Here is a 21,433-nt window from a genome sequence, read left to right as displayed (position 1 = left end):
TCACCGGTACTTCACAAGAAAAGTTTGGGCTGGTTTCCACATCCAGTGTCTCGTCAACAGTCAGGACAGCTGGAACATTTGGTTCAGTACAAAAAAAAGTGTGGACTGGTTTCCACATTCAGTGTCTCGTCAGCAGTCAGGACAGCTTGAACATTTGGTTCAGTACAAGAAAAGTGTGGACTGGTTTCCACATTCAGTGTCTCTTCAGCAGTCAGGACGGCTTGAACATTTGGTTCAGTACAATAAAAAGTGCGTGGGCTGGTTTCTAAATTCAGCATCTCATCAGAAGGATCAGGGTTGCTGGCGAACTGCCCAGATGGTCATTGGCAAGGGACACGAGGTTGGCTCTCCGTGAGCTGTGGGTTCCTGCCGGAGTTGGATGTAAAGATCGTCTACCCCCCTCTCCTGGCCACGCCAGGGAAGGCAGAGTTTAGGATCTCACCGACAAAGACAAAGATCCCCCGTATAGCCTGAACAGACCGTAGGGGCAAGTGTTGTTAGCGAGCACCTATGAAGGCCGGCACGGCACACGAAGGGGTCGGTGGCCGGCACCACGCCCGGCCGCCTTTGTCTCCCCAGTGGCGATGTTTACACATCGCACCAGGTACTCATTTGAGGCTGAGTCGACCTAGGGGAGGCCCAGGACCGGTTAAGATCATTGTCACTGATGTTGGCCGTGAGCGGGAATCGCTCACGGCCAACATCGCTACACTAGCACACACACATTAACACACACGCTCACAAAGTTCGCCACGCGACACTCAAGACTAAACCTCGCAATCAATGGGTTTCCAGTTCACCGTTTTATTCGAGTAAGTGCCGTTCATTTTGATAGTTTTTTAGAATAGTTTTATCAACACGATGGTTAAAAATGTACACGTCCTTCCCCCCCCCCAAAAAAAAAAAACGACAACGCATCATCCGCTCGCCAACAACATCGACGGTGTGTGCCATTCAGATTGTTTAGAACAAAAGGCATTTGGTTTAGGAAGCGGCGAATTCGATTCTGTCCAATCGCAGCGATAACCAGAAAGTTACGAGTAAATTGAGCCCCATGTGATCGATTCCGTCCAATCACGGTGACAGCCGGGAAGTTACGAATGAATTGGGCGCCATGTGACTTATTCCGTCCAATCACAGCGATAATTGGGAAGTCACGCATGAACTGAGCGCCATATGACCGATTCGGTCCAATCGCAGCGATAATCGGGAAGCTTCGAATGAATTGAGCACCACGTGACCGACTCCGCCCAATCACAGCAGCAACCTGCAATCGTCGTCACCTTCGTCGTCGTCATCATCATTGCCTGCCACTCGGGCTTCCAAAAAAATCCGAGACGTAACTCCTCGACGGTTAGAAAACAAAAGCTCACGGCCCCCTTTGTTGATCCACGGCGTTTCGGTCCCGAGCGATGTTTGACCATGACGTCACCGTGACGTCACCATGACATCACCGCATTCACACCATTGGAACCTCATTTGCCAGAAGAAAAAATATGATAATTGTTTTTTTACCCTTTTATCTGGCAACAAAACTGGCAACAAAACTGCTTACCCCGAGCTCTCATACTCTGATGGTGCATTGCCTTTGAGTTGTGCGCCTTTTGGCGTCATCTGGTCCAACACCATATGAGACTAGGCTCTAAGGAAAGCTGTCTCGGGTGTGGACCAATCAACTTCAAGGACAGTGCATATCATTATCAGAGTTATGTTTTTTGTTTGCATTACGACTGCAGGTATTGTGGTCTATGTAAACAAACATGACTCCTTGTAAAAAAGGTGTCAGTTTTGTTGCCAGATATAAAGGTTAAAAAACAACTATCACCGCATTCATCGAAGGAAACCATTCTCCAAAACGCGCAAACTCCTGCAGCGGCAAATTGCAGCCCACTTCAATCGGCTGGTGATCGACGTTCAAAGCGGAGGGACCGCAACCCTCAAAAGGGATGCCCCCCCCCACCCTCCTCAACGTGGATCCACGAATGTTATTCGTCGCCAAAGGTTTTGGCATAACGCTTTTTTGGCGACGAACGAATACGTGAAAAATTAAAATGGGTTAGCTGTCCATCGCTGCCACGGCTGGTTTCCCCACGTAACGGTTTGCCATAGCTATTTCGTGATTGTTTTGGAATGACATCGCATTGTGGCTCATTTCGAATTGCGGAGAAAGTTTAAAGTCGCGTGATGAAATCTCAACGTCAACGGCGACGACGCTTAACAAATATAAATGTGGTGTCGCTAAACCCGCCACCACCACCACCACCTCCCGACACGGCCCAATTAGTAAGATTTGGCACGTAAACAAGACGTGCCAATTCACAACTCTGTCTGTCGCCTGATGATGCTGGTGGTGGTTGTTGTTGTAATTACCGGTGAAACGTCACGGCTGCCCGAATGGGTTTTACTCGCCAACACCACAACCGGTTAGTGCTGAACTAGTAACGAATTGACGAGGTTTTGTTTACGTGGCAAACCCTTGCTGATCGGCTGTGTTGGGTGGTGGTGGCGGGTTTAACAACACATTTATATATTTACGCGATCTAAACCAACACAACTTCTTATGGATGATATCGGTCGCGAAAGCTGACTGCTGCTGCTGCTGCTGCGTGTTAATCGACGTGGACAGCTTTGTAGGGGGTTTTAAGGACGCGTAAAAACATTTTTCTGATCCGTCCGCTCGAATTTTCCCCAAAGGTTGTAGTCCCGAATGGAGTGAATGAGCCTTTTTATTTTTGTTTGAATTGGCAATGAAAAGGTGTGAATTGTGAAGAAGACAGAAAGACAGCCCCCAGCGACGTCACCGCGTTTTGCTGTTGCCGCTATAACCACGACGATGTTCGACACCTTGTTCCCCTTATAGTTGAGGCGGTAGGGGAGAGGGGCAGGGCAGGGGCCCCCCAACTGAGATAGACTTAAGATTTAGACTGGAGATCTGGGGGGGTCCGTTACATCATCCACTTCTACCTCCACCCCCCCCCCCCCCCCCCACTGCGGTCACTTATAACAGGGGTTGAGTTGCGAGAACCTGATAGCGTCGTCGAGAAAGGAAAGGGACAATGATGATGGTACCGCGATGGAGCTCTCACGCCGTACGTTGTCGCGACCGCCTGTCCGTGCGAGCGACGGTGTTTTTGTGCGGTCGGGCAACTGCGTTCAATCAACTGAGCGGGTCGGACTGCAAAGGCGCTTCTTATATATATAGAGAGTACAGCACGGTGAGCCCCCTGTTTGATGACGCACCGGTAGTGGTGGTGGTGGTGGAGGTCAGTCAACCCATGGCACTTGCTGGGTCTATCCAGTGACCTCCTGCCAGCGGGCGTTCGACACTTCACGTAGCCTTAACGTGCACATAGCTTGGCACAGGCGTCGTGGTGACATCACCGCCACTGGCGGTTGTTGTTGGTGCTGCTGGTGATGCTGGTGCTGGTGGATGCGTTCCTGAAAAGTGTCACGGCCAACGTGCGAAAAAACGTGCTAAGCGGAGACATCCCCCCGCCACTGTGACTACTACTACACGTGCCATTCGGTGAGACAGCGGGGACAGGTTACTGAGGGTACGCCGCCGCCACCGCGTTACCGTACCACTCTGCGTTACGCAACCCAAGAAAGTAGTCTGCTTGCACAGAATCTGCGTTATAACGGGGGGGGGGGGGGTGGGGGGTGCTCGTTCCACGTTACAACGACGCTCGTTAAGCGAGGACTTTTCCTAACGCACATATCATCTGTCGTCACGGTTGTGACGGATTTTACTTTTTGTTGTTAAACTCTTCGTCCCTTTTTACAGGAAGCGTTGCATCCGAAGCGCCGGGCCTGTGGCGCACATTTCTTTGTCGTGCGTCCAAAACGTTTCGCGAATCCACCGCTCGGCTTTTAAACTAAACGCATGAACTTTATTGGGCAAAGCGGGAATACCAGTTTTTTAGTTTTTAAGAGTTATTTTTAAAATAAATAACCGTTTTAACTTACGCAGTTCATCGCGTTAAAAAGGGTCAAAGTTTCGTGTGCTCGCGGTCCATTTTTTTTAAAGTGAAATGTTGTTGAGATTTAAAAAGAGAAGATACTTCTAAGAAGCGCTCTTCGTTAAAAATGTAAGTTTGCTTTCAGTGCAAACAAAAATAAAAAGCAGAAAAAAACATCGTTTAAAAAACAACTCTCCACCTGAGGTGGAAGATTTCTATGAATATCTATTCTGCATTTGCATAATACAACCCAACAGCCAATCATAAGCTATTTGCATAGTACAACCCAACAGCCAATCACAAGTGCGCAGGTCTGATCACGTTTCCCTCTTTACACCAATCAAACATCTTTGTTTTTGTCCCACTGGCACAAGCGAGCCACGCCGTGGCGCGAGGCCTCAGGATGAACCAGGAAGGTTTTTTTCCACTGCACAAGCCGAGCTGTGCTGAGCCGTGCCGTAGTTGGTGATACTAAAATATAAAAAAAATATTTCACCAGGTAAGGCGCCCACTGAGCTATGTTGCTCTTTTTCAGAAGCGACTTGGCTATCACAAATTACATCTCAACGAAGTGGGCTTCTCATCACGTGGAAATTTATAGCAGCCAAATATACTAAGTGGATGTTTCTAAATGTGGAGGGGAAAAAACCGGAGAGAAAATGCAAACTCCAAATATACAGCAGCAGGCGTCAGGGTCAGGATCGAACCCACGACCCTCCTGTATACCAGGCAAGATAGTTAACATCTCATAACATAGGTTTTTGGGTCAGATCGCGTTATTTATAAATGCGATCTGACCCAAAAACCTATATTATGAATAATATTGGTCGCGAAAGCCTACGGGTTAAATTGATAGTTAACATCTAGCCACCGCTGCTGTTACGTTGGCAGTTGGTGCACGAGCACAGTTAACGACTGAACAGATCTGTCAATGACAACACTGTGTATGAGTGGCCTTAAAAAGTAAAAAAGAATATACATGACAGGTGACATTTCGGCAGTGGCCCTTACATCCCGTGAAGAATGGCCAATGCCAAAATGTCGGCCGTTACGTATTTTTTTTTTGATGGCCACACACACACGCACGTGCGTGCGTGGTGTTGTTCTTGACGGACGTACAGAGCCAGATACCAGACGTCTTGTGAAGCCAGGGTACCACGGATCTGTTTCGCCTCGGCATGACAATTAGCCAGTGGGGAAAAGAAAAGAAACACCCGTGCCGTGGACTGCCCCCCATGTTCGCACGGCGTCGGATGTGCGAGTGGAAAAGGAGGAATCTTCGGAAGACCCCCCCCCCCTCGATATTGAAATTGACAGCAGACATTTTGTTTTCGCTGGGAGACGTCACGTAATCGACAAAAGCCCTCGTTCAAATTGGCCACCCTTACCCCTTACGGCGCGGTTGAAGAAATTTGCCGCAGTTTAGTTTTGCTAAGAAAACATATTCGCGTGGAAGCTAGCTAGTTGTTTTTTACTTACTAAGGTGGCTTACGAAAGTGGAACATGACCCACAAACCCAGGTCTTTGGCATAGTCATGCTATTAAAACAAAGCATCTTTGGCTTACCAGTTGTCCTTTTGGCAGCGAGCATGCACCGATGGCTTAACAACACTAAATGGCTTGCTGAAGTGGACAACACTCTTAACCGACTTACCAATGATGAGCAAATGATTCACCGATATAGATGATACTTGGTTTTGGTTGACACGTTCTTGGCGAGTGCTTGGCAATCTCAACAAACGCTTGGCCATGGCTAACGCCTGCCAATCCCCGAACAGCACGCCGTTTTACTTGATAACGGTCTCTCCGTTGCTTACCAACAAGTTTTGGCTTGCCAATACTAACGTTGAACATTGGCTCAATAGGAAATGGCAACAGCATGACTCACGTGCAGCTGCAGCTCACCAAAGCTTTCCCCGGTGTACGACAATACTTAAAATACATTCCAAAAGCGTTAAGCACTAAATGCTTACTAATGCTCGCTAATGCCTTACAAACATGCACCTTTGGCTCACCGATACCTAAAACCTTTTATGCTTTCTTTTTAAGAAGCTCAAGTAACTTACTGATGCACTAATAGTTTTACTGACATGGTAAACGTCGCCAGTACAAATCGGACTCTGAGGATGTTTTTGTTGATTGGACCATTTTTGCCATTTTGTTCGCTATCAGGCACCGATACGGCAGCAGGTCTGGCATAGCACGTGTGGCTTACCCAACTTTGAGGCCTGGTACAGCATGTTGTGGCCTGCTGCACTGAGGCTTCTTCTAATAGGATGTGATCTACTACTAATGTGAGACAAAGTCTTCTAGGGTTGTGGCCTACTACAATGTGAGGCCTAGTCTAATAGGCCGTTATCCACTGCACTTTGAGGCCCGGTCTAACAGACTGTGGCCTACTGCATTGTGAGGTCTATTCTAACAGGTTTAGATTTACGTGTAGGCCGTAGAGGTCTCCTGTCTAATACGCAGCAGCTGTGGGATGTGGCAGAGGGTAGTTGGCAATGTCTGGTGGTGGCATCAACGGATTTGGCCACGACGACTTCCCGACCTAGCTGTAATAATTGTACAATGGGTGGCAAACCTAACGCGAATGCGTATACACATCACGTATTGACGGACATGGTACTCCACCCTTCATGACACTAGCACGCACAAATACACAACACTCTCATATCCACTCCAGATCGCATACATGCAAGCACCTACAATACTCACACTTTAACCTGCATCTAATACACCTCGCAAAACTCCAAACCTGATATAGCCGCAACGGCTGGTGTGAATTGTGTTAAAAGTGTCACGAGTAGCCCTTTCGAACATCCATTGAGGTTGTAAGTGTGAGGATAGGGTAGGGTCTCAGGCTATTGTTCTTTGCCGGTTTAGAATTTTAGCCATTTGATCGTAAATCTTATTGTTGCGTTGGGATGATGCGATGAAGTTACGGGAAAAAGTTGGCCAGTTAGTCGAATTTGTCTCACAGAGGGTTGCCACGTCTGACGTGTACAACATAATTGGGGCATAGCAAGGGAAGAGGAATAATATCTCACATTATGGGCAGATGGGAGAAGGACAGGTGGTGTATTATTATAAAACTGACAAAAAAACCCCGTGACTTGATGGCACGGGATGACTTAACAGATTTCCCAGCGCCGCTACCTTCTCAACGAAGGGGGATGATCCTGCAAAAACCAGCACCACTGGCAACCCTAGTCTAAGGTCAAATGATCTTTACTGCTTTAGAGTTTACGTATTGGAATCGTAAACCTTAATGGCTTGCCATTACGACGATGCCAAAGTTGTGGGAAAGGCCTGAGCAGGATAACGGAAGCTCGCCTACAGTTGAACAAGTGTGATTGGCGGTTGCGGGAATGTGCAAGCCCGCTCTACCCCTTCCCCCGTGAGCTCTCCGACATTCGTTGCGATCTCGCGGGAAGTTTTCGAGGGAAGTTTTCGAGGGACACATCAACAACATCTCAGAATTAGAACCTCATTTGCCAGTAAAAAATATGATAATTGGTTTTTTACCCTTTTATCTGGCAACAAAACCTGACACCTTTTTTTTTTACGAGGAGTCATGTTTGCATAGACCACAATACCTGCAGTCATAATGCAAACAAAAAACATAACTCTGATAATGTATGCACTGTCTTTGAAGTTGATTGGTCCACACCCGAGACAGCTTTCCCTAGAGCCTAGTCTCATATGGTGTTGGACCAGATGACGGCAAACGGCGCACAACTCAAAGAGAATGCACCATCAGAGTATGAGAGCTCGGGGTAAGCATTTACACCATTAGTACCTCATTGGCCATCTGGTCCAACCCATATGAGACTAGGCTCTAAGGAAAACTGTCTCGGGTGTGGACCAATCAACTTCAAGGACAGTGCATACATTATCAGAGTTATGTTTTTTGTTTGCATCATGACTGCAGGTATTGTGGTCTATGCAAACATGACTCCTCGTAAAAAAAGGTGTCAGTTTTGTTGCCAGATAAAAGGGTATAAAACCAATTATAACATCCCAGAAGGCAAAGAGGTCTTTTGGGGCCCGAAAATCCACTCGAGGTTTGACACACACCCGGTAGGACCTCGTCAAAGGCCCTGCGAGCACAAATACGGGCGGAGAGCTCGCGGGAAAGCTGAGTGGACTTGCGCTTGCAAATTACAACCTACAGGAAGATGAAGAGGTCCGGTAGCAGGTAGGATTTCAGAAGAGTACACTGGCACCGTGAGAATCAGGTTTGTCAGACTAAGAGAACACAGAGCCACTTGAGTTGATAAGATTTTAGCGTCAGGACGGCCGAGTTTCATGATCAGAGTCTACATTGACCGGATTTGAGGAATGAGGCGTCAATTGAGATTGGGTTCCAGCAGAATATATAATTAAGGATTCGTGTCTGGACTATTTACTCAGTTCCTCATTCATCTCGGAGACTGGATATTGGGATTTGGAGTCTCGATTAAGACTGGATTCTGGAAGACTGGGATTCAGATGAGGACACTCGACAGGAGAAAAATCGAATGTCATGATCGCAGATTTGCTCCAGATCCCGGGTTTATGGATTGGCACCTTTAACTGAGACTTGGCTCGAGGAGATTGTGTTTCATGATCAGAGTGCCGAGTGAGCTTTGGTTGCAGGAGACTTTGTTTATCGATCGGCGTTTCAAGTCGCCATTTTGGTGTCTGACAAAAAAAGAAAGTAGCCCTGTGCTCTCTTAACTCTTAGACGTTGAGGTCATCAGACCGCGCTCGAGAGCTCGTTCTGCTCGGAGATCTCCGATCCGAGATGTCCGCCCCCTCGATCTCCTTGGGAGAACTGCTTAAGCTTCTGCTGCCACCACCACCTCCGCTCCCTCCTCCTCCGCTCCCTCCTCCTCCGCTCCCTCCTCCTCCCCCGAAATGTCTCCCGGAATTGCCTCCGGCGTCTGCCGCGAGGCTCGGCTTCTCAGCGGCCTCCTTGCTCGTGTGCGAGCCGTAGACGGTCAGGTGGCTCACGGAGAGCGGGCAGAAGGAGGGCAGCGTGTTCTCATTCGCCTTCGCAAATGCTCCCCTGAACGGGGCCGATGGCCTGTGGGGCGCGAAGGCGGCCGCTCCCGGCACGCAGCCGCCCTCAGTCAGCCGCGCCACGGCATCTTCCGCCACCTCCTCGCCCCCCAAGACCACGACTCCTCCTCCGCCGCCTCCGCCGGCTCCTCCTCCTCCGACATAGCGCCGTCGCCGGGCCTTGCCGCTGCTGCCGAGCCTGCTGGTCCGCCAGGCGAGGTGGATGAGCTCGAGGGCGTTGAGCAGCAGCGAGAGGACGGCGACGGCGAGCATGAAGACGACGAAGACCGTCTTCTCGGTGGGGCGCGACACAAAGCAGTCGACCACGTTGGGGCAGGGCCAGCGGCTGCAGCGGTACAGCGTCCGCAGGGAGAAGCCATAGAGGTAGTACTGGAGCAGCACGAAGCCCACCTCGAAGGTGGCCTTGAAGAAGATGTGCACGACGTAGGTGTGCAGGAGCTTACCCTCGAGGCGCACCTTCATCCACCCGGGAACAAAACATCGGGCGCCGTTAGCGGCGTGTCATTAGCGGCGCGTTGGTCTGCGTTCCGCAGGTGGGTGTACCCATCTGCGTCCCACAGATGTCTGTGGGACGCAGATGGTAGGCCCTTGCATGCCGGTGTGGCGGTCCAAATTTGCCGAATTTATAAAAATTACATTGCAAAAAGATAAAAATTATCACTCAATTGGCGGAAAACCACGTGGCGGCCTTGCCGTCTCCGACAAAACCCCTACTTGCAGGTTAGTGTGCTGAGTACCACACGGTCCTCACGGGGTCCCCTCCCCTTGGCTAGACCGCGGGCGTAGGGCGTCTGCCTCTCACACGCGACCATCCGACCTCTCACCTTTCCGCCCTCGGCGTTGATCGCATTCTCGTCGTCGACGTCCTTCTCCACGAGCGGGGCGCCGTCATCGGCCGGCCCCAGGTAGTCCGAGCAGTAGCCACCGCCGCCGGCAACCTTGAGCGGCAGCGGGCCGCCCGATCGCGTTGCCGCGGCCGCCGCCGCCGCGGCCTTTGCGCTGGCGGCGGCGGCCGTGGCGAGCGCGGCCCTCTTGGCGCGACCCCGCAGGTGGTGGACGGCGTGGGCGGCGTAGACGAGCGACGGCGTGGACACGAAGACGATCTGGAGCACCCAGAGGCGCACGTGGGAGATGGGGAAGGCCTCGTCGTAGCAGACGTTCTCGCAGCCCGGCTGCTGAGTGTTGCACACGAAGTCCGACTGCTCGTCCCCCCACACGTACTCGGCGGCCGTGCCCAGCACGAGCATACGGAAGATGAAGAGCACCGTGAGCCACACCTTGCCCAGCACCGTCGAGTGCTCGTTGACCTTCTCGAGGACGTTGCCCAGGAAGCTCCAGTCGCCCATGGCTCAGCGTCGACGCCGCGGAGGGGTCAGCGGGGCCTTGTCGGGGGGTGGGGGGAACGACGGCGTCGGTGTGCGGTGAGGTAGTTGGGAGCGATTGATGCGTTTGGCTGGTTGGACGGACCGATGGAGTGATGGACAGATGGATGGAGCAATGGATGGATGGTTGGATGGAGTGATGGATTAAGGGAAAGATGGATTGTTGTCTGGATAGATGAAGTGATGGATGGAGTGGTGGATGGATGGACGGATAGATGGTTTGTTGAATGGATGGAGTGATGGATGGATTAATCGATGGATGAATGAACGGATGAATAGATAGTTGGATGGTGAGATGGAGATACCGGTTGGATGGAAAGATGCAAATACGCATACGGACACCCATATAGACTCGGGGTCCAAATTTGAAAATGAATCGCGGCAGCAATCACCCCCCTCCCACTACTGGCAGATGAACGCCCGCCCGCAGGCCCAGGTGCTGAGTCACCTTGTGTCACATAGGGACAGATGCCACTGCCCTAATCACCGCTTCCTACTCTCACTACCGCTATGACCTAGATAAGAGGGCGCAGCGGTGGCCGAGATGTTAACTCCCGGCCAGGTACGGGTAGCCGGGTATCGGGTTGGGTACGGGTACGATTACCCGTTTGCGACCCTGGTGCGGCCGAGTACGGGTACGGGTAAGGAATCAAAACCCGTTTGCGACCTCTGGGGGAGGGACAAAGGAAGCGGTTCAAGGATACCCTCGAGTCCTCCCTGAAGCGCCGACAAATCAACCTTCGAGACTGAGAAACGCAGCAGGCTTGCCGATCGGCTCGGGGTAGCGATGCTGGATCCACCAGGCCGCGGCTCCACTTCGAGACCCGACGTCTCGATGCCGAAGCGGATCGCCGCCAATAAGGGAAAGGAAGCCGACCCGGCACTGCAGATTTACACTTCCACCTGGGACCGCGTGGTGCCCTCAATGCCCACAGATCTGCGGATTCAGAATTGGGCTCCTCAGCAACCTCAAGAGCCACCACTTAACCTGATGGGCGTCATCTTTGAATCCCGAGGGACTTCCGATGTGTGGATTGATGAGTGAGTGTAGGGATGGGTGGGTGCGTGAGTGTGTGAGTGAGAGTGTGGATGGATGAGTGAGTGTAAGGGTGAGTGTGTTGGTGGGTGACTGTATGGATCGGTGGGTGAGTGAGTGTGTGGATGGATGAGTGAGTGTAAGGGTGAGTGTGTAGGTGAGTGAGTGTGTGGGAGGGCAAGTAGGTGTGTGGATGGGCGAGTGAGTAGGTGCGTGAGTGTGTCAGTGGGTGAGTGAGTGTGTGGATGGATGAGTGAGTGAGTGATGGTGGATGTGGGCACCTGGGTTTCTCTCTCTAACATCGACACAACTTCACAACCACAGCACTCTCACTCCATCATCATCATCATCAGATCAACTCTTGCGAGACGGAAAAGCCCAGACCAGCGTGCACTGATCCCCACCACGTCACAGACAGACGGACTGCGCTCGACGGGACTAAAAGCTAAAGCCGAGTCGCGACACGCAGGGCAAGTTGCGAGCGGTGGCGGCTGGCACTCGGTGGGTTCATTCAAACGGAATCAATCGCGGGAGGCTGGGGGGGGGTGGGTGTCCCGTAGCCGCGAATCGCTGAGCGTGCGGTTGTTTTAGGAGCGGCGGAGATTACCGGAGTCGGGAGTCGCGGGGTTTAGGCGCCGCGTTCAACCGAGGGCCCCCATTCATCGGCGCGTTCGCTAATCCACTGGCATCCCCCCTCCCCAGACTGCGAGCGGCGTGACCTCAGCCATGCCCTGGCCCGGAGTGTTGATCTCGTCTGTGTGTCTGTGCGTGTGTCTGTGTGTATGTCTGTGTGTGTGTTTGTGTGTGTTTGTGTGTGTGTGTCTGTGTGTGTGTCTGTGTGTGTGTTTGTGTTTGTGTGTGTATGTGTGTGTGTGTCTGTGTCTGTGTGTATGTCTGTGTGTGTCTGTGCGTGTGTCTGTGTGTATGTCTGTGTGTATGTCTGTGCGTGTGTCTGTGCGTGTGTGTCTGTGTGTGTGTCTGTGTGTGTGTCTGTCTGTGTGTCTGTGTGTATGTCTAGGTGGGAGCGGTGGTGTAGCGGTTAGCGCGCTGCGCTATGAACCCGGCGACCCGGGTTCGATTCCCGTTCACGGCCAACATCGGTGACGATTATCTGAACCGGTCCCAGGCCTCCCCTAGGTCGACTCAGCCTCAAATGAGTAGCTGGTGCGGTGTGTAAACATCGTCACTGGGGAGACAAAGTCGGCCGGGCGTGGTGTTGGCCACCCACCCCCTCGTGTACCGTTCCGGCCTTCATAGGTGCTCGCTAACAGCACTTGCCCCTACAGTCTGTTGAGGCTATAGGGGGATCTTTGTCTTTGTTGTTGTGTGTGATTGTATGTATGTGTGTATGTATGTGTGTCTGTGTGTATGTGTGTGTGTGTCTGGCCAGCCTAAATGTTTCTAACCGGCAAATATGTTCCATTATAGGGGTCCACGTTTCCAAAGTGTAGAGAAGGGAGGGCATGACCATGCCCAAAAAGACCTGAAGCTTCGTGTGGAGTGACAGACCAGGTAGCTTCCACACAGCGTTACTTAGCTGATGAAAAGATAATGCCACTCGACTGATTCGGAGTGAGGCCTCTCCTACCAAATCGGAACTGGTTTTAATCACACTTGCCCAGGTAAGCAACCTCTCCACTCTCTCCACAACTGCCCCATCACTCATGGGGAGTTGAGGGGGTGGAGTGTCTGATGGCACAACATACTCAGGCAGGTGCTTAGTTTGGTGGCGCTGATGGTAAGACCCCACCTCTTAGTAGCGCGCTCCAGGTTCAGCAGCAGTGTCTCCAACTCCTCCTCTGAGTGAGCAGCAATCACCAGATCATCAGCATACATAGAAATCCTCTCTCATCAGGATGATCATACATCGGGCTAAGAAAGTGTCAGATGCTGATAGTCTGAGAAGTGAAATTAAACATGTTAAAGAAACGCTGCAATTGAACAGTTACAATGATGCACAAATCAAACCAAATGACCGTTGAAACTGTCCAGGTAATTTAAACTATTAAAATACCGTAGTACATTGCTGGAGTAACTTAGAAGCTACGTCACTGGGGATTACCTGTGAAGAGACAATAGTAGGTACGTGAACAATGTGCATGCATAACGTACGTTCATTACCATATAAATAACCAAATGGGTAATGGCTTTGTAATTTAGATGCATTCATTAATCCTCCCCCCACGTCATAACATCTATCCCTCTATTTGTTGAACGAAACAGGAGGATTTTTCCACGAATCTGGCTGCCGCCTGATGAAGATGGTTGTAATTACTGGGGAAACGTCGTACTCAGGTTGTAAATGTTGTGGATTTGCTCTCCGATACACAACCGGTTAGTGCTGTACTAGTAACGAATTGTCACGTTCTGTTTACGCGACAAACATTACTAATTGGCTGTGTCGGGTGGTGTCGGGTTTAACTACATATCTATATTTACATGATTTTACTAAAAAAAAAAATCTGTATTATAGACACGCAACATGGTTGACCAATAGAGAGCCATCGCTTGACCACACCCGGGCATCGCTCAGCCTCCCATGTTATCTGATGTACAAGATGGAAATTTCTCCAGCACAGCCATGGAAAGCTTTCATCGAACTACGTGGTCAAAACATGTTCAATAATGTGGGAGCCAGAGGACATCCTTGTCACACCCCAAGGTGAACAGGGAATGGCTCTGACTCCCAGCCACGTAGTTTTACCCGGGCCTGTCGACCATCCTGAAGGCCCTTAATGATCGTGAACAGAGTCGGTGACTTCGAAAGGACAAAGAACAACCCAGAGTCTTGGGCTATTAATGGGATCATAGGCCTTGGCCAGGTCAATAAAGCAAAGTTGTAGGTCCTGTTGAAATTCCCTACACCTCTGCTGTAGCAGACGGACAGAGAATATGGCATCTGTGCAGGACCGCCCTTTCCTGAAACCAGATTGGGGCTCCGCAAGCCTCTCCTCAGTGTGCCTGGCAGGAGGGCGTTATCAAAACTATAAACGATTTAAAAAAAACGTTTGAACTATTCCTTTTTTACTTGACCAGGTAAGACCCACTGACCTATTTAGTTCCTTTCCAGAAGCAACCTGGCTATCAAAAATGATAGCTCAACGAAGTGGCTGATCACGTGGAAATTTATAGCAGCCAAATTATAAATGTGGAGGGAAAACCCGGAGGACACGGAGAAAAATCCACGCGACCACGGGGAGAACACGCAAACTTTAAATGTACAGCAGGCGTGACGGCCCGGATCGAAGCCACGACCTCCTGTATACCAGGCGAGGGAGTTAACATCTCCTGGCCACCGTGATGATGATGAGAGAGAGAGAGCCGCAAACTCCAAATATACAGCAGCAGGCGCCAAGGTCGGGATCGAACCCACGACCTCCTGTATATCAGGCGAGGTAGTTAACATCTCCTAGTCAGTGTGATGATGATGAGAGAGAGACCCAAACTCCAAATATACAGCAGCAGGCGCCAAGGTCGGGATCGAACCCACGACCTCCTGTATACCGGGCGAGGGAGTTAACATCTCCTGGCCACCGTGTCCAATAATATCATTCATTGGCAGGACTTTTCTCGGCTTCACCCTGAGGAGGAGGAGGGAGATGCCCCGGTAGTTGTTGCAATCAGAAACAAAAGACAAAGATTCCCCGTATATCATTAACAGATTGCTGGGGCAAGTTTTGTTAGTGAGTAGCACCTATGAAGGCCGGCACCGCTCATGATGGGGTGGGTGGCCAGCACCACGCCCGGCCGCCTTTATCTCACCAGTGGCGATGTTTACACACCGCACCAGGTACTCATTTGAGCCTGAATCGACCTAGGGGAGGGCCAGGACTGGTTCAGATAATCTGTCACACATTGACACACACACTTATGTTGATTATGATCTTGGCAATGGTGATGATATTGGTAATTATGGAATCGATGATAATGATGTTGGTAATGATATTGGTGGTGATTATGCTGATGGTATTGGTGATGGTAATGATGATGATGATTGTGATGATGATACTGTTGGTAGTGATGATGATGATGCTGCTGCTGACGATATGAGTGGAGGTGATGGTGTTGGTGGCCATGGTTGATGGTGGTGATGATGATCATCTCGGTGATGGTGATGATGGTATTGGTGCGTTAGTGCTGGTGGTATTGATGACACTGTTGGTAGTGATGATGATGATGGTGGTATTATTGAAAATAATGCTGATGATGGTGCTGATGGTATTGGTGATGGTGATGTTGATGATGATGATTTTGATGATGATACTCTTGTTAATGATGATGGTGCCGATGGTAATAGTGATGGTGATGTTGTTGATGATGATACTGTAAGTAATGCTGATATTGATGGGGCTGAAAGTGTTGCTGGTGCTGATGATGATCTTACGAATTATGCTGCTGATGGTGGCGATGCTATTGGTTGTGTTGCTGATGATATCCACGTGAACGGTGATACTGATGCTGATGACACTACTGCAGCTGATCATGCTGCTGTTGATGTTACTGCTGCTGATGGCACTTATGCTACCACTGACGATACTGATATTGATAATGCTGCTGGTGATACTGATGTTGCTGATCCTAATGTTGCTGAACATGATCATGTTATAGGTACTGATGGCGACGATACAGATGCTGCTGATGATGATGATGCTGATGATGCTGATCATGAGTTTCCTGGTGATGTTGCTGCTGATGATGTTGATGCTGCTGATGATGATGTTGATGATGCTGATGATGATGTTGCTGATGATGATGTTGATGATGCTGATGATGATGTTGATGATGAGTTTCCTGATGATGTTGCTGATGATGATGTTGATGATGCTGATGATGTTGCTGATGATGATGTTGATGATGCTGCTGCTGATGATGTTGATGATGCTGCTGATGATGATGCTGCTGCTGATGATGATGTTACTGCTTATGATGAGTTTCCTGATAATGTTGCTGCTGATGATGTTGATGATGCTGATGTTGATCATGCTGATGATGTTGATGATTCTGATGATGAGTTTCTTAATGATGTTGCTGCTGATGATGTTGATGGTGTTACTGCTTATGATGAGTTTCCTGATGATGATGTTGCTGCTGATGATGTTGATGCTGCTGATGATGCTGATGGTGATCCCGGTGTCCCTACCTCGAGAAGGGAAGAGCAGAGTGAGCCCCTGTGATGGACAGCGTGATCTCATAGCAGCATCGGACTCGACCACTTGCCCAGGTGGGCAGGGGTGGCGGGCTAAACCAAGAGGGGACACGGGGACGAAATTGGGGTGGGGGGGGGGTGGAGTCAAAACACCTCTGGCGATGAGTTCCCAAGTGTTGAGGTTGACGTTTGTGTAACGGTGATGAGAAGTCGAGAGACCGCGATAGGAGTGGCGTGTCCACGAGTGAGTGAGACGGTGAGTGAGTGGGTGAGTGAGTGGGTCAATGAGTGAGACGGTGAGTGAGTGGGTGAGTGAGTGAATGAGTGAGATGGTGAGTGAGTGAATGAGTGAGATGGTGAGTGAGATGGTGAGTGAGTGGGTGGATGAGTGAGATGACGAGTGAGTGGGTGAGTGAGTGAGTGGGTGAATGAGTGAGATGGTGAGCGAGTGAATGAGTGAGATGGTGAGTGAGTGGGTGAGTGAGTGGGTGAATGGGTGAGTGAATGAGTGAGTGGGTGAATGAGTGAGAGAATGAGTGAGATGGTGAGTGAGTGAGCGAATGAGTGGGAGAGTGAGTGGGAGAGTGAATGAGTGAGAGAATGAGTGAGTGAGCGAATGAGTGGGTGAATGAGTGAGTGGGTGAATGAGTGGGCGAGTGAGTGAGTGAATGAGTGAGATGGTGAGTGAGATGGTGAGTGAGTGGGTGAATGAGTGAGATGGTGAGTGAGTGGGTGAATGAGTGGGCGAGTGAGTGAGTGAATGAGTGAGATGGTGAGTGAGATGGTGAGTGAGTGGATGAGTGAGTGAGTGAGTGGATGAGTGAGTGAGTGAATGAGTGAGATGGTGAGTGAGTGGGTGAATGAGTGGGTGAGTGAGTGAATGAGTGAGATGGTGAGTGAGTGGATGAGTGAGTGAGTGAATGAGTGAGATGGTGAGTGGGTGAATGAGTGAGACGGTCAGTGAGTAATGTAAGCCTCTTGGCAATGTTAGTCTATGGGCAATGTTAGTCTATGGGCAGTGTTAGTCTATGGGTAGTGTTAGTCTATGGGCAATGTTAGTCTATGGGCAATGTTAGTCTATGGGCAGTGTTAGTCTATGGGCAGTGTTAGTCTATGGGAAGTGTTAGTCTATGGGCATTGTTAGTCTATGGGAAGTGTTAGTTAGGGGCAGTGTTAGTCTATGGGCAGTGTTAGTCTATGGGCAATGTGAGTCTATGGGCAATGTTAGTCTAGGGAAATGTTAGTTTATGGGCAATGTTAGTCTATGGGCAATGTTAGTCTATGGGTAGTGTTAGTCTATGGGCATTGTGAGTCTATGGGCAATGTTAGTCAATGGGCAATGTTAGTCTATGGGTAGTGTTAGTCTATGGGTAATGTTAGTCTATGGGCAATGTTAGTATACGGGCAGTGTTAGTCTATGGCAATGTAAGTCTATGGGCAATGTTAGTCTATAGGCAGTGTTAGTCTATGGGCAATGTTAGTCTATGGGCAATGTTAGTCTATGGGCAATGCTAGTCTATGGGCAATGTGAGTCTATGGCAATGTTAGTCTATGGGCAATGTTAGTCTATGGGCAGTGTGAGTCTATGGGCAATGTTAGTCTATGGGCAATGTTAGTCTATGGGCAGTGTTAGTCTATGGGCAATGTTAGACTATGGGCAATGTTAGTCTATGGGCAATGTTAGTCTATGGGCAATGCTAGTCTATGGGCAATGTTAGTCTATGGGCAGTGTTAGTCTATGGGCAATGTTAGTCTATGGGCAATGTTAGTCTATGGGCAATGTTAGTCTATGGGCAATGCTAGTCTATGGGCAATGTTAGTCGACCTGGTGACTATTGCACTAACACAGGGTGTCCGAAAATGAATACACCAAAACGAACGCTCATCACATTGCCCATCCACGCAATCGTTTCCATGTGTAGTAGGGTAGTGATAGGGGTAGTGACAGGGGTAGTGACAGGGGTAGTGGTAGGGGTAGTTATAGGGGTAGTGACAGGGGTAGTGATAGGGGTAGTGATAGGGGTAGTGATAGGGGTAGTGACAGGGGTAGTGACAGGGGTAGTGGTAGGGGTAGTTATAGGGGTAGTGACAGGGGTAGTGATAGTGGTAGGGGTAGTGATAGGGGTAGTGGTAGTGGTAGGGGTAGTGATAGGGGTAGTGGTAGGGGTAGTGATAGGGGTAGTGGTAGGGGTAGTGATAGGGGTAGTGATAGGGTTAGTTATAGCAGTAGTTGTAGAGGTAGTGAGACCCATAGACACCCATAGAATCACAGAAACCCATAGACTTACAGAGACACCTATAGACTTACAGAGACACCTATACAACCACAGATACCCATAGACTTACACCTATATAACGACCTAGACAGTATTCAAGTATAAAATAGGTGATTATTAAGCAGGGTCATTGCCCAAAATGTGACCCATTATATAAATCTTATTTCTAGACACCGCACTTGTACTCACTTTATGGCTGAGTCGACCTAGGGGAGGACGCCCATGGAACGGTTCAAACATTCGCTGACACTGCTGTTAGCCGTGAGCGGGAATCGAACTCGGGTGGAGCGGTGCGCTAACCGCTGCGCCACCGCTCCCCGTGACATCGTCACCCAATATGAAACAAAGAACAAAGATCCCCCGTGTAGCCTTAACAGACTGTAGGGGCAAGTGCTGTTAGCGAGTAGCACCTATGAAGGCCGGCACGGCACACGAGGGGGTGGTTGACCAGCACCACGCCCGGCCGCCTTTGTCTCCCCAGTGACGATGTTTACACATCTCACCAGGTACTCATTTGAGACTGAGTCGACCTAGGGGAGGCCCAGGACCGGTTCTGATAATCGCAATTGGTGTCTGGCCGTGAGCGGGAATCGAACCCGGGTGGCCAGGTTAATAGCGCAGCGTAGCGCTAACCACTACCCCACCGCTCCCCACAGGGGTAGTAGTAGGGGTAGCACACACACACACATACACACACACCTGTGCACACACACACCTGTGCACACACATACATACACACAACAACAACCGCTATTCGCCACTAAGTGGCGGTGACGTCACCACGACGCTTGTGCCAGGCCAAGTGCACCTTGAGGCCACGTGAAGTGTCGAACGCCCGCTGGCAGGAGGTCACGGGGCAGACCCAGCAGGTGCCACGGGTCGACTGACCGAGATGACCGAGATGACTGGCTGATGCACCACCTGTGCCCCCTACTGTACCAACTTGCTGTGCTTTAGCCACCCGGCGCTCCGCTCGTTGTTGTGAGCGTCGCTCCTCCGCCCTCCGTTGTTGTTGGAGGGCGACTGCCTCCAACTGCCCAGTAGCGTCCTTCACGAGCCTCCTCCACAGAGGCCGATCTTGACACCGCTGGTACCAGTCATCGGCAAGTCCACTCGGCAAGCACATACACACACACACCTGTGCACACCTATACACACCTATACACACCGCCGCACACACCTCTATAACAACAACAACGACCGCCATTCAGCCAATCAGTGGCGGTGACGTGCCAGGCTAGGTGCACTTTGAGGCTGTGGCGTGAAGTGTGGAAGCTGCTCACTCGCTGCTTATGCTGCTGCTGATGATGTTGGCAGGAGGAGGTCACGGGACAGACCCCAGGTGGTGCCATGGGTTGACGGAGATTAGACGCAGACGAAAGACAAAGATCCCCCATGTAGCATTGACGGACCGTTGGGGCAAGTGCTGTTAGCGAGTAGCAGCAGCAGCTATGGAAGACCTCCACGGCCGATGGCTGGCACCGTGCTCATCCGTCTTTGTCTCCCCCCGTACTGAATATTATCATATTTAAACACCGCTCCGGGCCACTTGACATGCTGAGGCTGAACCGACCTGGGGGAGTCGTCGTATTTCAACCTCGCCCCGAGACGGAATCGAACTCGGGCGGAGATAGAGCGCGCTAACCGCAGCACCACCGCTCCCCCTCCCTGCCACGCATTATAACCCCACAGCAAACGACACCACACACCTACTAAGAGGCACCACCATCATCACCACCACCACCACAGCTGTGTGCCAGGATAGGTGCACACGCACGCACGCGCACGCGCGCGTACCCTTACCATCCCTGCCGCGCCCGGTAGAATCCCGGAACGTCGCGTCGTCGTCTCCCCATGCCCCCCGAAAGAAATCGGCGCAGCCGTGCGCCACTGCGGGGCTGATTGAGATAAGGCGTTTTAATTTTAACCGCGCTGAGAATAGCCTCAGCAATGTGGGCCCAGAGTGAGCACATTAATGACAGAGTGCGAGCGTGTGTGTGTGTCTCTGTGTGTGTCTCTGTCTGTGTGTGTGTCTGTGTGTGTGTCTGTGTGTGTGTGTCTGTGTGTGTCTCTGTGTGTGTGTCTGTCTGTGTGTGTCTGTGTGTCTCTGTGTGTGTCTCTGTGTGTCTCTGTGTGTGTGTGTCTCTGTGTGTGTGTCTCTGTGTGTGTCTCTGTGTGTGTCTCTCTGTGTGTGTCTCTGTGTGTGTCTGTGTGTGTGTCTCTCTGTGTGTGTCTCTCTCTGTGTGTGTGTCTCTGTGTGTCTCTGTGTGTGTCTGTGTCTCTGTGTGTGTCTCTCTGTGTGTGTCTGTGTGTGTGTCTCTGTGTGTGTGTCTGTGTGTGTGTCTCTGTGTGTGTCTCTGTGTGTGTGTGTGTGTCTCTGTGTGTGTGTCTCTGTGTGTGTCTCTGTGTGTCTCTCTGTGTGTGTCTGTGTGTGTGTGTCTCTGTGTGTGTGTCTGTGTGTGTGTGTCTCTGTGTGTGTCTCTGTGTGTCTCTCTGTGTGTGTCTGTGTGTGTGTGTCTCTCTGTGTGTGTCTGTGTGTGTGTATCTCTGTGTGTGTGTGTCTCTGT

The 21,433-nt window shown here is 50.5% G+C and overlaps 1 protein-coding gene across 1 annotated transcript; it reads right to left on the bottom strand.

Annotated features, from left to right (window-relative positions):
- Positions 1-3,545: 3,545 nt before the first annotated feature.
- Positions 3,546-10,372, bottom strand: LOC144737190 (gap junction alpha-8 protein-like). Its single transcript, XM_078619911.1, has 4 exons — positions 9,965-10,372; positions 9,851-9,859; positions 8,879-9,482; positions 3,546-3,628 (listed from the first exon to the last, which is right to left on the bottom strand). The coding sequence occupies exons 1-4, from the start codon at positions 10,370-10,372 to the stop codon at positions 3,546-3,548; spliced, it is 1,104 nt and encodes a 367-aa protein (XP_078476037.1).
- Between the last annotated feature and the right edge of the window lie 11,061 nt (positions 10,373-21,433).

Source organism: Lampetra planeri, chromosome 65 (genome assembly GCF_965212315.1).
Source record: "Lampetra planeri chromosome 65, kcLamPlan1.2.h2, whole genome shotgun sequence".
In the NCBI taxonomy this organism is placed as follows: domain Eukaryota; kingdom Metazoa; phylum Chordata; class Hyperoartia; order Petromyzontiformes; family Petromyzontidae; genus Lampetra; species Lampetra planeri.
The sequence above is the reverse complement of the archived record's forward strand: the minus strand, read 5'-3'. Positions and strand labels throughout refer to the sequence as shown.

Bases quoted from the DNA above. Each gene is read 5' to 3' on its own strand.
- LOC144737190 (XM_078619911.1), bottom strand. From the start codon at position 10,372: ATGGGCGACTGGAGCTTCCTGGGCAACGTCCTCGAGAAGGTCAACGAG. The intron at 3,629-8,878 runs GCAATTCCGGGA...GTTATAACGCAG, and splicing joins CCTCGCGGCAGACGCCGGAG to ATTCTGTGCAAGCAGACTAC.